At 43.9% G+C, this 15,315-nt stretch overlaps 1 protein-coding gene across 9 annotated transcripts in view; it reads right to left on the reverse strand.

The window, feature by feature from the left end:
- Positions 1-309: 309 nt before the first annotated feature.
- LOC127653904 (putative C-type lectin domain family 20 member A) overlaps positions 310-15,315 on the reverse strand; it is a 34,816-nt gene continuing 19,810 nt past the window's right edge. The window contains exons 6-12 of one of the 9 annotated variants that reach the window (XM_052140754.1): positions 9,319-9,345; positions 9,184-9,210; positions 9,047-9,073; positions 8,910-8,936; positions 8,773-8,799; positions 1,114-1,202; positions 310-992 (exon numbers count right to left, since the gene is read on the reverse strand). In XM_052140754.1, the coding sequence (XP_051996714.1) occupies positions 867-992; positions 1,114-1,202; positions 8,773-8,799; positions 8,910-8,936; positions 9,047-9,073; positions 9,184-9,210; positions 9,319-9,345 (350 nt within the window). In that variant the 3' untranslated portion in view covers positions 310-866. Of the gene's footprint in view, positions 993-1,113; positions 1,203-8,772; positions 8,800-8,909; positions 8,937-9,046; positions 9,074-9,183; positions 9,211-9,318; positions 9,346-13,235; positions 13,263-13,509; positions 13,537-13,646; positions 13,674-13,783; positions 13,811-14,057; positions 14,085-14,192; positions 14,220-15,315 lie in introns of all 9 variants that reach the window. The other 8 variants (XM_052140763.1, XM_052140772.1, XM_052140779.1 and 5 more) reach the window with 8 other exon arrangements.

Here is a 15,315-nt window from a genome sequence, read left to right on the forward strand (position 1 = left end):
GCCTAATTTTTCATTTACATAACTAACTTCTATTTTCATTTCTATTTGTGCCAATTTCCCCAGAAGTGACATTTTTGTTCTCTTAAACACATGGGATGTAAACGCTGCTTTATTCACAATTTGTTTTTGCAATATTCCAATTTTGTGCATAAATTACATTGTACATAAATAAACAATTACAGAAATATGACTAGAGTGATACGAGATACATTAAACTAGTACAGTTTCTTAAGGACAAGACTTGAGTGCTCATGATACAAACAGGATGCTGCCATTGTCCAGTCACATATTTCAGAGGAATGTGTTATAAATAATTTTATTTTAATGTTAGGAATATACAATTTCATACATTTGTCTTGGAATATAATAATAATAATAATTAGGCTTTAAATTCAACAGAATATATTCTAAAATATTCCAAAATTCACCAAAAGACCAAAGAGGCCAGAGAAATGCAAGACCAAGAATCTCAACCCAAAGCTCAGAGGTTTATATTGACCGTCTAATGATTTTAGGACAGCAGATATTTTCTACTGTGGGTTCATATGAGGTCATCTAAAAGACAAACATTAAAGAACAGCCTCATAAATACAATTATACAACATTCAAGAGCAAAGACCAGTAAATTGATCTATTTTCTTTAGGGTTTAAAAGATAGCCTATTCAACAAGTTGACGATAGGCTCGTTTGATATGAGCAAATATTGGTCAGAGCATGTTGGCTTGATGTGATGATATCAGGTTTGCCAAAATACTCTTGCAATAACAAGACCGCTGCAGTTTTCAGAACCGGACTTCTTATGTGATATAATTCCATCATTTGTGTCAGTTATGAATCATCAATTATTAACTAATGAAGCACCCCCATCAATTGCAAGTCTGCTTAATGTCTTCATGCTTCTGGAACTTTTGGAAGACATTCCCATCTGTTTGGTTTTTCCAAGACAGTTTGGCATCATATGGTAACCCCTTCTGCTTCAGTATCTGCTCAATCTGAGGAACAGAAACAGATCGTGGTATTACTGCACACTTAAAATGTTGCCTTTTCTATTTGAATTACAAAATGTCATGTAGTCGCTCTTGGTATTTTTCACCAAGAATTATTTAGACTCACTTTCTGTAAAATCTCTTTCTGCACTTTAGGGTCATTCAAATTTTGACGTGATTTCACCTGCACTCTCACTCTCTGTGTCTTCTTTTTCTCTGTGGGAACACACACACACGCACACACACACACACACACACACACACACACACACACACACACACACACACACACACACACACACACACACACACATGTTGTGTTTCCATGTTTTATGGGGACTTTCCATAGACATAATGGTTTTTATACTGTACAAACTTTATATTCTATCCCCTAAACCTAACCCTACCCCTAAACCTAACCCTCACAGAAAACTTTCTGCATTTTTACAGTTTCAAAAAACATAATTTAGTATGATTTATAAGCTGTTTTCCTCATGGGGACCGACAAAATGTCCCCACAAGGTCAAAAATTTCGGGTTTTACTATCCTTATGGGGACATTTGGTCCCCACAAAGTGATAAATACACGCTCACACATAAACACACACACACACACACACACACATGCACACAGTTTTCACAGTACTATAGTAGATTGTCCTGAAGAAAATAACAGTGATTTTCCAAAAACAAAAGAATAGCGTTTAAGCTTTAGGCAATAATGTCTTTTTTTCCTGAAGAAAAAATACAAATAAACATCTTTTTTGTGAAGAAAAAATAGAAATAAACATCTCTACTTGTGAAGCTAAATTACAATAACAAAATAATGTTTGAGAAAATGTCATACTGTGTTGGTTGTGCACAACAATTTAACACACAAATGGTCATTCATACTGAACACGTTTGTGTATACATCTGCACTTTTTTTTAATGTACATATGAATCAGATGGATATCTTTGACCCTTGACTTGTCTTGTTTTTAGTTAAAAGATTAGAGTCTCAAGTTTCATCGAATATGCCATTTTTTAAACATGTGTGATTTATTGGGAAATGCTATGCTGATTAACACAATGAACTCTAATGTGTACTCTAGCACATCTTTTCCTTATAAATCCAATACTCACTGTGCATTGTCGCATTGAGAGTAAATGGGTTCATCCAAAACGTGATAAATGTTGTTTTCAGAGTCTTTATATGGAGTTAGGAAAATAAGATGCATTTCAAACTGTTCTGAGACCAGTGCAGACAAACAGCACACTGGAGGTTAAGTCATTCACTAAATAGCGCCGCTCCCTATAAGCAGACAATGCAGTCTGCATAGGGCACAAACTCCTTTGGGGGCACCATCTTACACTAGGAGGGCACCAGAAACTCCACTGGCTGCCCTTACTTGCACGTTATACATTATTCAAGGACCCAAAAGCAGTTGCGGAACACAGATGATCGATTCATGCTCACACTTCTTCGTGCCATTCTAAATTAAAATGTAAGAGCAGTGCTGATGTGTTAAGAGCTAATGTATATGTGTCTCTTTATATGTAATTTTTTGACATTACATATGTTATCCAGCTGGTGGTGGAAAAAGTAAATTTTTTTGTAAAATATGAGCAGTTGGTGACGTGAAGTCAGCATCAGTCAGTGTTTATATATAAAAAATTCTACGTGATCACTCGTATTACTACTACACTACTAAAGTTAGGAAATAGCTTTAAACGGCTTTAAATGAACAACTTCAGCACTACGGCTCATCACAGCTGAGAGACACAACAGATGGATTAATTACATTTACATTTATGCATTTGGCAGATGCTTTTATCCAAAGTGACTTACAGTGCACTTATTACAGGGACAATCCTGGCGGAACAATCTGGAGTTAAGTGTCTTACTCAAGGACACAATGGTGGTGGCTGTGGGGATCGAACCAGCAACCTTCTGATTAACAGTTATGTGCTTTAGCCCACTACGCCACCACTCCACTTACACAAACTCAAGGTGCTTACCTCAAATAGCAAGCTGCCTTTCAGGTTATGTCAATATAGGACTCGTTTTACTGTGGATATAGATACTTGTCCACCTGTTTCCTCCAGCATCTTCACAAGGTCCTTTGCTGTTGTTCTGGGATTGATTTGCACTTTTCACACAAAACTACGTTCATCACTTGGAGACATAATTCTTCTCCTTCCTGAGCGGTATGAGGGCCGCGTAGTCCCACTGTGTTTATACTTGCATACTATTGTTTGTACAGATGAACGTGGTACCTTCAGGCATTTCGAAATTGCTTCCAAGGATGAACCAGATTTGTGGAAGTCCATAAATATTTTCTGAAATCTTGGCTGATTTCTTTAGATTTTCTCATGATGTCAAGCTAAGAGGCACTGAATTGGAAGTTAGGTCTTAAAATACATCGACAGGTACAACTACAATTGACTCAAATTAGCCTATCAGAAGCTAAATTACACTTGACATCATTTTCTGGAATTTTTCAAGCTGTTTAAAGGCACAGTTAACTTAGTGTATGTAAACGTCTGACCCACTGTAATTCTGATTTAGTCAATTAAAAGTGAAACAATCGGTCTGTACACAATTGTTGGAAAAATTACTGCACTAATTAGATGTCCTAAGCAAATTGCCAAAACTATAGATTGCTAATATGAAATCTGTGGAGTGGTTAAAAAATTTTGTTTTAATGACTTCAACTGTCCTCTCCGGGAACCAGCACCTTATCATGGTGGAGAGGTTTGTGTGCCCTTATGATCCTGAGGGTTGTGTTGTCTGGAGCCATGTGCTCCTGGTAGGGTCTCCCAAGGCAAAGTGGTCTCAGGTGAGGGGCCAGACTAAGAATGGTTCACAAATGACTCATGGATAAAACGGCAAGAGGAGGAGTTACCCTGCCCGGAGGAAGCCCGGGGCCCCGCCTGGAGCCAGGCCCAGGTGGAGGGCTCGCCGGCGAGCGCCTGGTGGCCGGGCTTGTCACGGAGCCCGGCCGGGCACAGCCCGAAGAAGTGACGTGGAACCCCTCTACATCCCTTGGGCCCACCACCCATTGGAGGAACCGCAGGAGTCGGGTGCGCTGTCATATGGGCGGCAGTGAAGGCCGTGGGCCACGACGGACCAGACCCGGGCAGCAAAGGCTTGCTCTGGGGACGTGGAATGTCACCTCACTGGGGGGGAAGGAGCCGGAACTAGTGAGGGAGGTGGAGCGCTACCAGTTGGATCTGGTGGGGCTTACTTCGACGCACAGTTTTGGCTCTGGATCCATACTCCTGGATAGGGGATGGACTCTATTCTTCTCTGGAGTTTCCCAGGGTGTGAGGCGACGGGCGGGTGTGGGGATACTCACGAGTCCCCGGCTGAGCGCCACTACGTTGGAGTTTACCCCGGTGGATCGAGAGGGTCGCCTCCCTACGCCTCACGGGTTGTGGGGAAAACTCTGACCGTTGTCTGTGCATATGCACCGAACAGCAGTTCAGAGTATTCGGCCTTCTTGGAGACCCTGAATGGAGTCCTGAATAGGGCCCCAGTAGGGGACTCCATAGTGATGCTGGGTGACTTCAACGCACACGTGGGAAATGACAGGGACACCTGGAAAGGCGTGATTGGGAGGAACGGCCTCCCTGATCTGAACTCAAGTGGATGTTTGTTATTAGACTTCTGTGCTAGTCATGGATTATCTATAACAAACACCATGTTCGAACATAAGGATGCTCATAAGTGTACGTGGTACCAGAGCACCCTAGGCCGAAGGTCGATGATCGATTTTGTAATCGTGTCGTCGGATCTGAGGCCATATGTTTTGGACACTCGGGTAAAGAGAGGGGCAGAGCTGTCAACCGATCACCATCTGGTGGTGAGTTGGGTCAGGGGGTGGGTAAAGACTCTGGACAGACCTGGGAAGCCCAAGCGAGTAGTGCGGGTGAACTGGGAACGTTTGGAGGAGGTCCCTGTCCGCGAGATCTTCAACTCACACCTCCGGCAAAGCTTTTCAGGCATCCCTGCGGAGGTTGGGGACATTGAACCGGAGTGGGCAATGTTCAAAGCTTCCATTGCCGAAGCCGCGGTGGAAAGCCGCGGCCTCAAGGTTTTAGGTGCCACAAGGGGTGGTAACCCTCGAACACCGTGGTGGACACTGGTGGTCAGGGAAGCCGTCCGACTGAAGAAAGAGGCCTTCCGGGATTTGTTGTCCCGGAGGTCTCCGGAGGCAGTTGCAAGGTACCGACAGGCCCGAAGGGCTGCGGCCTCGGCCGTGAGGGAGGCAAAGCAGTGGGTGTGGGAAAAGTTCGGAGAAGCCATGGAGAAGGACTTTCGGTCCGCACCAAAGTGCTTCTGGAAAACCGTCCGCCACCTTAGGAGGGGGAAACGGGGAACCATTCAAGCTGTATACAGCAAAGATGGGACGCTGTTGACCTCAATTGAGGAGGTTATTGAGCGGTGGAAGGAACACTTTGAAGAACTCCTAAATCCCAACACGCCCTCTATGGTAGAGGCAGAGCCGGAGGATGATGGGGGATCAGATTCTATTTCCCTGGGGGAGGTCATTGAGGTAGTCAAACAACTCCGCAGTGGCAAAGCCCGGGGATTGATGAGATCTGACCAGAAATGCTGAAAGCTTTGGATTTGGAGGGGGTGTCATGGATGACATGCCTCTTCAACATTGCGTGGAAATCTGGGACAGTGCCTAAGGAGTGGCAGAACGGGGTGGTGGTTCCCCTCTTCAAAAAGGGGGATCAGAGAGTGTGGGCCAACTACAGGGGTATCACACTTCTCAGCCTCCCTGGTAAAGTTTACTCCAAGGTGCTGGAGAGGAGGGTTCGGCCGATTGTCGAACCTCGGACTGAAGAGGAACAATGCGGTTTTCGTCCTGGCCGTGGAACGACCGACCAGATCTTTACTCTCGCAAGGATCCTGGAGGGGGCCTGGGAGTATGCCCATCCGGTCTACATGTGTTTTGTGGATCTGGAGAAGGCGTATGACCGGGTCCCCGGAGATACTGTGGGAGGTGCTGCGGGAGTACGGGGTGGGGGATCCCTTCTTAGGGCTGATCCAATCCCTGTACGTCCAAAGCGAGAGCTGTGTCCGGGTCCTCGCACGAAGTCGAGTTCATTCCATGTGGGGTTGGTCTCCGCCAAGGCTGCGCTTTGTCACCAATCCTGTTTGTGATATTCATGGACAGGATATCGAGGCGTAGTCGGGGTGGGGAAGGTGTGCGGTTCGGTGGGCTGGGGATCTCATCGCTGCTTTTTGCAGACGATGTTGTCTTCATGTCATCATCGCTCCGTGACCTTCAGCTCTCACTGGATCGCTTGGCAGTCGAGTGTGAAGCAGCTGGGATGAGGATTAGCACCTCTAAATCTGAGGCCATGGTTCTCAGCAGGAAACCGATGGAGTGCGTACTCCAGGTAGGGAATGAGGTTTTGCCCCAAGTGAAGGAGTTCAAGTTCCTCGGGGTCTTGTTCACGAGTGAGGGGACAATGGAGCGGGAGGTTGGCCGGAGAATCGGGGCAGCGGGGGCGGTATTGCACTCGCTCTATCGCACCGTTGTCACGAAAAGAGAGCTGAGCCGAAAGCCAAAGCTCTCGGTCTACCGGTCAATTTTTGTTCCTACCCTCACCTACGGTCATGAAGGTTGGGTCATGACCGAAAGAACTAGGTCGCGAGTACAAGCGGCCGAAATGGGCTTCCTCAGAAGGGTGGCAGGCTTCTCCCTTAGAGATAGGGTGAGGAGCTCAGTCATCCGTGAGGAGCTCGGAGTAGAGCCGCTGCTCCTTTGCGTTGAAAGGAGTCAGTTGAGGTGGTTTGGGCATCTGGTAAGGATGCCCCCTGGCCGCCTCCCTAGGGAGGTGTTTCAGGCACGTCCAGCTGGGAGGACGCCTCGGGGAAGACCCAGGACTAGGTGGAGAGATTACATCTCCACACTGGCCTGGGAACGCCTCGGGGTCCCCCAGTCAGAGTTGGCTAATGTGGCTCGGGATAGGGAAGTTTGGGGCCCCCTGCTGGAGCAGCTGCCCCCGCGAACCGACTTCAGATAAGTGGTTGAAGATGGATGGATGGATGGACTTCAACTGTATATATATATATATATATATATATATTTGCATGCTTATTAGATGCTACTAGTTACAAATCTATAAGGGTAATGGAAAATGCACACAGCAGTCCTTCTTGAGTCTCAGGAGGTTAAGACTGTCAAATTTTAATTTAATTAAGTTAAACAAATAAACAAGTCTTAAAACACCTGCATTCTGTTCCATTCCATTGCATTGTATCTGAGATATAGATGTTTTATGATGTATATAGTTAATACATGTTATCAATCTGTAGAGGATGATGTTGTTCCAGTGACTTCAATTAACCAAATAAGACACATTAAAAAAGAGAAGTCAGTTAAAACCAATAAGTGATCAACTGCATGCAACTGACATGATGTATATGGTTAATACTAGAGGTCGACCGATATAATGTTTTTGCCGATTAATTGGCACTGATAACCATTTCTGAAACTATCGGTTATCGTCAAAAATCCACACCGATAATTTCCCCCCATTGTGTCCAGTCCTGGGGCGGCTGGGAAGGGCATGCTGTCATTATACAGTATGAGAGCAAAATAAAAACTATCACTGATGCCTCGTGGTGGTTGTTTTGACACGTGAGACTGCACGTTGAATGCAGCATAAGAAAAAAAGCCATTGCAATTCACTAGTTTGCCCTAGTTTCACTTTAAAAAACCCTCACCAGTAGTGAAGTAATCAGTCTCTGTGAATCACAAAAGGCTGTTTAATAAGTCAATATATAGTATGCACAGCGCCAGCGCGTTATTGAATGGTGCTGCTCTCTTTACACACACTATTTTTATCCTTCACGCATTGCGCAATATTTGAGCGCTACTCACGAACAACATCACAGATGTTGATGCTCAATAGTTCGGTTCACTTATCACATGCATTTAGAATGGCGCCGGAGGTGCAATTGACCAGTATTTGAATAAGAAGCGAATTAAAATACTGTGAACTTGCCTACAAACAGACACATACAGGACTTCCTGGAGAGTTCAGAATATCAAAATAAAAGCATAAGGCTTTAAAAAGTGCACAACTTAAATATATTAATGTTTTATTTTAAATTAAAATTAAAAGTCAATAATAATAATATGAATAACTATTTATTATTATTATTATCATCATTAGTATTTGTTTACAATTTATAACAATATTTAAATTGAATGGGTTCCAAAAAATAACTGTGTGAATGAAAAATGGACTGATGTCTTACAACTAAATTAAACAAAAAAGAGTCCTTTAAAGTCCAGATGTAATTAGAAACATTTTAGGGAAAAATAGAAAGAAAGAAAGAAAATTCAACAATAAAACTAAAAACAAAAATAAAAATCTTTTCTAGTGAAGACTGGATTTACTGTTAATTTTGCTGCTACATTATCTAGTATACTAGTTAATATTAAAGAGTTTCTTAATAAGTACACTATACTAATGTGTAGTTAGAAGTTTGAGTTTATTTACATATTAAAGAGTACTCCCAATTAGTTCCACACAATAATGTAAAGATATTCTAACTAATTATGCAAAAAAACAACACTGGTATCGGATCGTTATCGGCTGATACTGGGATTTCCGGTATCAGAATAAGAAGAGAAAAAGTGGGATCGGTGCATCCCTACTTTTAAATGTTGTTTTTTCATTCAGTATCATAATCGGTTAGCAGCTTATCTTACCAACTTAGTTATCGGTATCAGCAAAATATATCGGTCGACCTCTAGTTAATACATGTTATCTACCTGTAGAGGATGATGTTGTTCCAGCGACTTGAGTTGTAAACAAATAAGACACATGGAAAAGACAAGTCAGCTAAAACCAATAAGTGACCAACTGCATGCATCTGATATGACGTATATGGTTAATACATGTTATCTACCTGTAGAGAATGATGTTGTTCCAGCGACTTGAGTTGTAAACAAATAAGACACATGGAAAAGACAAGTCAGCTAAAACCAATAAGTGACCAACTGCATGCATCTGATATGACGTATATGGTTAATACATGTTATCTACCTGTAGAGGATGATGTTGTTCCAGCAACTTGAGTTGCAAACAAATAAGACACATGAAAAAGTCAAGTCAGCTAAAACCAATAAGTGACCAACTGCATGCATCTGATATGATGTATATGGTTAATACATGTTATCTACCTGTAGAGGATGATGTTGTTCCAGCAACTTGAGTTGCAAACAAATAAGACACATGAAAAAGTCAAGTCAGCTAAAACCAATAAGTGACCAACTGCATGCATCTGATATGATGTATATGGTTAATACGTTATCTACCTGTAGAGGATGATGTTGTTCCAGCGACTTGAGTTGCAAACAAATAAGACACATGAAAAAGTCAAGTCAGCTAAAACCAATAAGTGACCAACTGCATGCATCTGATATGATGTATATGGTTAATACATGTTATCTACCTGTAGAGAATGATGTTGTTCCAGCAACTTGAGTTGCAAACAAATAAGACACATGGAAAAGACAAGTCAGCTAAAACCAATAAGTGACCAACTGCATGCATCTGATGTGATGTATATGGTTAATACATGTTATCTACCTGTAGAGAATGATGTTGTTCCAGCGACATGAGTTGTAAACAAATAAGACACATGGAAAAGACAAGTCAGCTAAAACCAATAAGTGACCAACTGCATGCATCTGATGTGATGTATATGGTTAATACATGTTATCTACCTGTAGAGAATGATGTTGTTCCAGCGACATGAGTTGTAAACAAATAAGACACATGGAAAAGACAAGTCAGCTAAAACCAATAAGTGACCAACTGCATGCATCTGATATGATGTATATGGTTAATACATGTTATCTACCTGTAGAGAATGATGTTGTTCCAGCGACATGAGTTGTAAACAAATAAGACACATGGAAAAGACAAGTCAGCTAAAACCAATAAGTGACCAACTGCATGCATCTGATATGATGTATATGGTTAATACATGTTATCTACCTGTAGAGGATGATGTTGTTCCAGCCACTTGAGTTGTAAACAAATAAGACACATGGAAAAGACAAGTCAGCTAAAACCAATAAGTGACCAACTGCATGCATCTGATATGATGTATATGGTTAATACATGTTATCTACCTGTAGAGAATGATGTTGTTCCAGCGACTTGAGTTGTAAACAAATAAGACACATGGAAAAGACAAGTCAGCTAAAACCAATAAGTGACCAACTGCATGCATCTGATATGATGTATATGGTTAATACATGTTATCTACCTGTAGAGGATGATGTTGTTCCAGCCACTTGAGTTGTAAACAAATAAGACACATGGAAAAGACAAGTCAGCTAAAACCAATAAGTGACCAACTGCATGCATCTGATATGATGTATATGGTTAATACATGTTATCTACCTGTAGAGAATGATGTTGTTCCAGCGACTTGAGTTGTAAACAAATAAGACACATGGAAAAGACAAGTCAGCTAAAACCAATAAGTGACCAACTGCAAGTCAAGTGGTTTTTATTGTCGTTTCAACCATATACAGTTAGTACAGTACACAGCAAAACGAGACAACGTTCCTCCAGGACCATGGTGCTACATAAAAACAACAAAGGACCAACATAGGACCACATGAGACTACACAACGAAATAAAATACCTATATAAACTACCTATATATACCTATATAAAGTGCACGTGCAAACATGTGCAAAAAGTACAGGACAGTACAACAAATTACTGACAATGAACAGGACAATAGACAGTGCAGCGCCGACCAGTACTCAGTAGTGCAAAAAGATGACAGTTTCTAAAAATGTAAACATAACATACTATGAGATAATGTTCTATGCACATAGCAGTTATTGAGGTAGCAGACAGTTATAAAGTGACAGTAATTAAAGTGCAACTCAGGACACGTTTGTGTCAAACCAGTCTCTGAGTATTGAGGAGTCTGATGGCTTGGGGAAGAAGCTGTTACACAGTCTGGCCGTGAGGGCCCGAATGCTTCGGTACCTCTTGCCAGGCGGGAGGAGGGTAAAGAGTTTGTGTGAGGGGTGTGTGCGGTCGTCCACAATGCTGGTTGCTTCTGCGGATACAGTGTTTTTTGTAAATGTCTTTGATGGAGGGAAGAGAGACCCCAATGATCTTCTCAGCTGTCCTCACTATCCTCTGCAGGGCTTTGCGGTCGAAGCGGTGCAAGTCCCAAACCAGGCAGTGATGCAGCTGCTCAGGATGCTCTCAACAGTCCCTCTATAGAATGTAGTGAGGATGGGGGTTGGGAGATGTGCTTTCCTCAGCCTTCGAAGAAAGTAGAGATGCTGCTGGGCTTTCTTGGTGATAGAGCTGGTGTTGAGGGACCAGGTGAGGTTCTCCGCCAGGTGAACACCAAGGAATTTGGTGCTCTTGACGATCTCCACAGAGGAGCCGTCAATGTTCAGCGGAGTGTGTTCACCTTGTGCTCTCCTAAAGTCAACAACCATCTCTTTTGTTTTGTCAACATTCAGGGACAGGTTGTTGGCTCTACACCAGTTCGTCAGCCGCTGCACCTCCTCTCTGTATGCTGACTCGTCGTTCTTGCTGATGAGACCCACCACGGTCGTGTCATCGGCGAACTTGATGATGTGATTCGAGCTGTGCATTGCTGCACAGTCGTGAGTCAGCAGAGTGAACAGCAGTGGACTGAGCACACAACCCTGGGGGGCCCCAGTGCTCAGTGTGGTGGTGGTGGAGATGCTGTTCCCGATCCGGACTGACTGAGGTCTCCCAGTCAGGAAGTCCAGGATCCAGTTGCAGAGGGAGGTGTCCAGGCCCAGCAGGTTCAGCTTTCCAATCAGGTGCTGAGGAATGATTGTGTTGAATGCTGAGCTGAAATCTATGAACAGCATTCGAACGTATGAGTCCTTATTGTCTAGGTGGGTGAGGGCCAGATGGAGGGTTGTGGTGATGGCATCGATCCGTTGAGCGGTTTGAACGATCACGCAAACTGCAGTGGGTCTAGTGAGGGGGCAGCTGGGTCTTAATCTGCCTCATGACGAGCCTCTCGAAGCACTTCATGATGATGGGTGTAAGTCGCGACGGGACGGTAGTCGTTGAGGCAGGACACTGAAGACTTCTTTGGCATGGGGATGATGGTGGTGGCCTTGAAGCACGTTGGAACAACGGCGCTGCTCAGAGAGATGTTGAAGATGTCGGTAAGAACATCTGCTAGCTGGTCTGCACATCCTCTGAGCACTCTGCCAGGAATGTTGTCTGGTCCAGCAGCCTTCCGTGGGTTGACTCTACGTAGAGTTTTCCTCACATCTGCCGTGGTAAGACAGAGCACCTGGTCGTTGGGAGGAGGGGTGGACTTCCTCGCCATCACGTCGTTCTGCACTTCAAACCGAGCGTAGAAGTCGTTCAGCGCATCTGGAAGGGAGGCATCTTTGTCACAGGCAACTGATGTTGTCCTGTAGTTGGTGATGGCCTGGATGCCCTGCCACATGCGCCGCGTGTCACCGCTGTCCTGGAAGTGACTGTGGATTCTCTGGGCGTGTGTGCGCTTTGCCTCTCTGATTGCCCGTGACAGTTTGGCCCTAGCTGTTCTTAGGGCTGCCTTATCAACCTGCTCTGAAGGCGGAGTCTCGGGACCTCAGCAGCGTGCGCACCTCTGCAGTCATCCACGGCTTCTGGTTGGAGCGTGTGCTGATGGTCTTGGAGAAAGTGACATCATCAATGCACTTGCTGATGTAGCTGGTCACTGATGCTGTGTATTCCTCCAAGTTGGTAGAATCGCCATATATTGCAGCCTCCCTGAACATGTGCCAGTCAGTACACTCAAAACAGACCTGAAGAGCAGAGATGGCTCCTGCTGGCCAGGTTTTCACCTGCTTCTGAAGCGGTTTTGTGCGTCTGACGAGCGGTCTGTATGCTGGAATTAACATAACAGAGATGTGGTCTGAGTAGCCGAGGTGGGGGCGGGGCTCCGCCCGATGCAGCGCCTGGGATGTTTGTGTAAACAAGATCAAGCGCGTTCGCCCCTCTCGTTGCAAAGTCCACATACTGATGGAATTTAGGGAGCACTGTCTTGAGATTTGCATGGTTGAAATCTCCGGCGACAATAAACAGTCCGTCGGGGTGAGCGTTCTGCAGTTCGCTCATAGCCCCATCATAGACACCTTTAGATCTTTGAGAAAAGGCCAATTAGAATTGCATGCATCTGATGTGATGTATATGGTTAATACATGTTATCTACCTGTAGAGGATGATGTTGTTCCAGCGACTTGAGTTGTAAACAAATAAGACACATGGAAAAGACAAGTCAGCTAAAACCAATAAGAGACCAACTGCATGCATCTGATATGATGTATATGGTTAATACATGTTATCTACCTGTAGAGAATGATGTTGTTCCAGCGACTTGAGTTGTAAACAAATAAGACACATGGAAAAGGCAAGTCAGCTAAAACCAATAAGTGACCAACTGCATGCATCTGATGTGATGTATATGGTTAATACATGTTATCTACCTGTAGAGGATGATGTTGTTCCAGCGACTTGAGTTGTAAACAAATAAGACACATGGAAAAGACAAGTCAGCTAAAACCAATAAGTGACCAACTGCATGCATCTGATATGATGTCTATGGTTAATACATGTTATCTACCTGTAGAGGATGATGTTGTTCCAGCGACTTGAGTTGTAAACAAATAAGACACATGGAAAAGACAAGTCAGCTAAAACCAATAAGTGACCAACTGCATGCATCTGATGTGATGTATATGGTTAATACATGTTATCTACCTGTAGAGGATGATGTTGTTCCAGCGACTTGAGTTGTAAACAAATAAGACACATGGAAAAGACAAGTCAGCTAAAACCAATAAGTGACCAACTGCATGCATCTGATATGATGTATATGGTTAATACATGTTATCTACCTGTAGAGAATGATGTTGTTCCAGTGACTTGAGTTGTAAACAAATAAGACACATGGAAAAGACAAGTCAGCTAAAACCAATAAGTGACCAACTGCATGCATCTGATGTGATGTATATGGTTAATACATGTTATCTACCTGTAGAGGATGATGTTGTTCCAGCAACTTGAGTTGCAAACAAATAAGACACATGAAAAAGTCAAGTCAGCTAAAACCAATAAGTGACCAACTGCATGCATCTGATATGATGTATATGGTTAATACGTTATCTACCTGTAGAGGATGATGTTGTTCCAGCGACTTGAGTTGCAAACAAATAAGACACATGAAAAAGTCAAGTCAGCTAAAACCAATAAGTCACCAACTGCATGCAACTGATGTGATGTATATGGTAAGTACTTCTGTCACTCACTTGAGGTTGTGGCGATGTTGTGACACTATGGGTTGCTTTCGAGTGCTCGAGACACCTTTAGATCTTTGAGAAAAGGCCAATTAGAATTGCAGAGTAGAATTTGCATGCCACTGCCCCAGACATACAGGTATAAAAGGGAGGCTGGAATGCGGATTCATTCAGATATTTTCTTGAGACAAGCAGTTGAATCCTAGCGAGCTGAAATACTATCAAAACCATTCACCTCTTCAGAGCGTATGCTGTTGGATATACGGTGCATTCCAGCTGCTTCTCTCCACTCTGCACTCCACTGCAGACTACACCCCTGGGCGCTTCGACAGTGCTTGAAAGAGCTTTTCCTCTAAAAGTGTATTTTCTTAAAAGAGGCCATAGTGACTTTGAACGTCTTTTTAAAGACGCCTTTCTAAAGATGACTTCCGTCACTGTGTAGTTTCTGGATGCGATCATTACCTCTCCGCCTTTGACAGTCACGATCACTGCCTCACGTGTCTGGGCTCGGATCATGTTGATGGAGCGTTTTTGATTGGTTAATGTTCTCACTGCGAGAACATGACCATGGCAACGTTGCGGTCGCAGCTTTCCTTCTTTTGAGGAAAGCTGTCCCCCACGCTGGTCCTCCTACCTAGACCCCCAGGAGAGCTCCCAAGCTCCCCTGAGATGGGATGCCCAAGGATAGAGAGGTCTGCAGGAACTCCGGAGCTGGTAACCAGACCTCTTCATCCCCCGGTGGAGGGCCAAGAGGAAAATCCTTTGTTCCTGTTCGCCGCACCCCGTCTGGTTTGCAACACCCAAGTTCAGGTGGTGAGCCTGCAAGTGCTGCCCCCGGAGGAGGCAGACCCAGCTTTATCATTGCTGTGTCTGGTGCATGCTTTGCGCCTCTATTTGATCGCACGCAGAGCTTTAGACGCTCTGAGCAGCTCTTTGTCTGCTTCAGTAGACAGCGGAAAGGGAACGCTGTCTCCAAACAGAGGCTTGCCAACTTTG

This window comes from Xyrauchen texanus, chromosome 2 (assembly GCF_025860055.1).
Source record: "Xyrauchen texanus isolate HMW12.3.18 chromosome 2, RBS_HiC_50CHRs, whole genome shotgun sequence".
NCBI classification, from domain to species: domain Eukaryota; kingdom Metazoa; phylum Chordata; class Actinopteri; order Cypriniformes; family Catostomidae; genus Xyrauchen; species Xyrauchen texanus.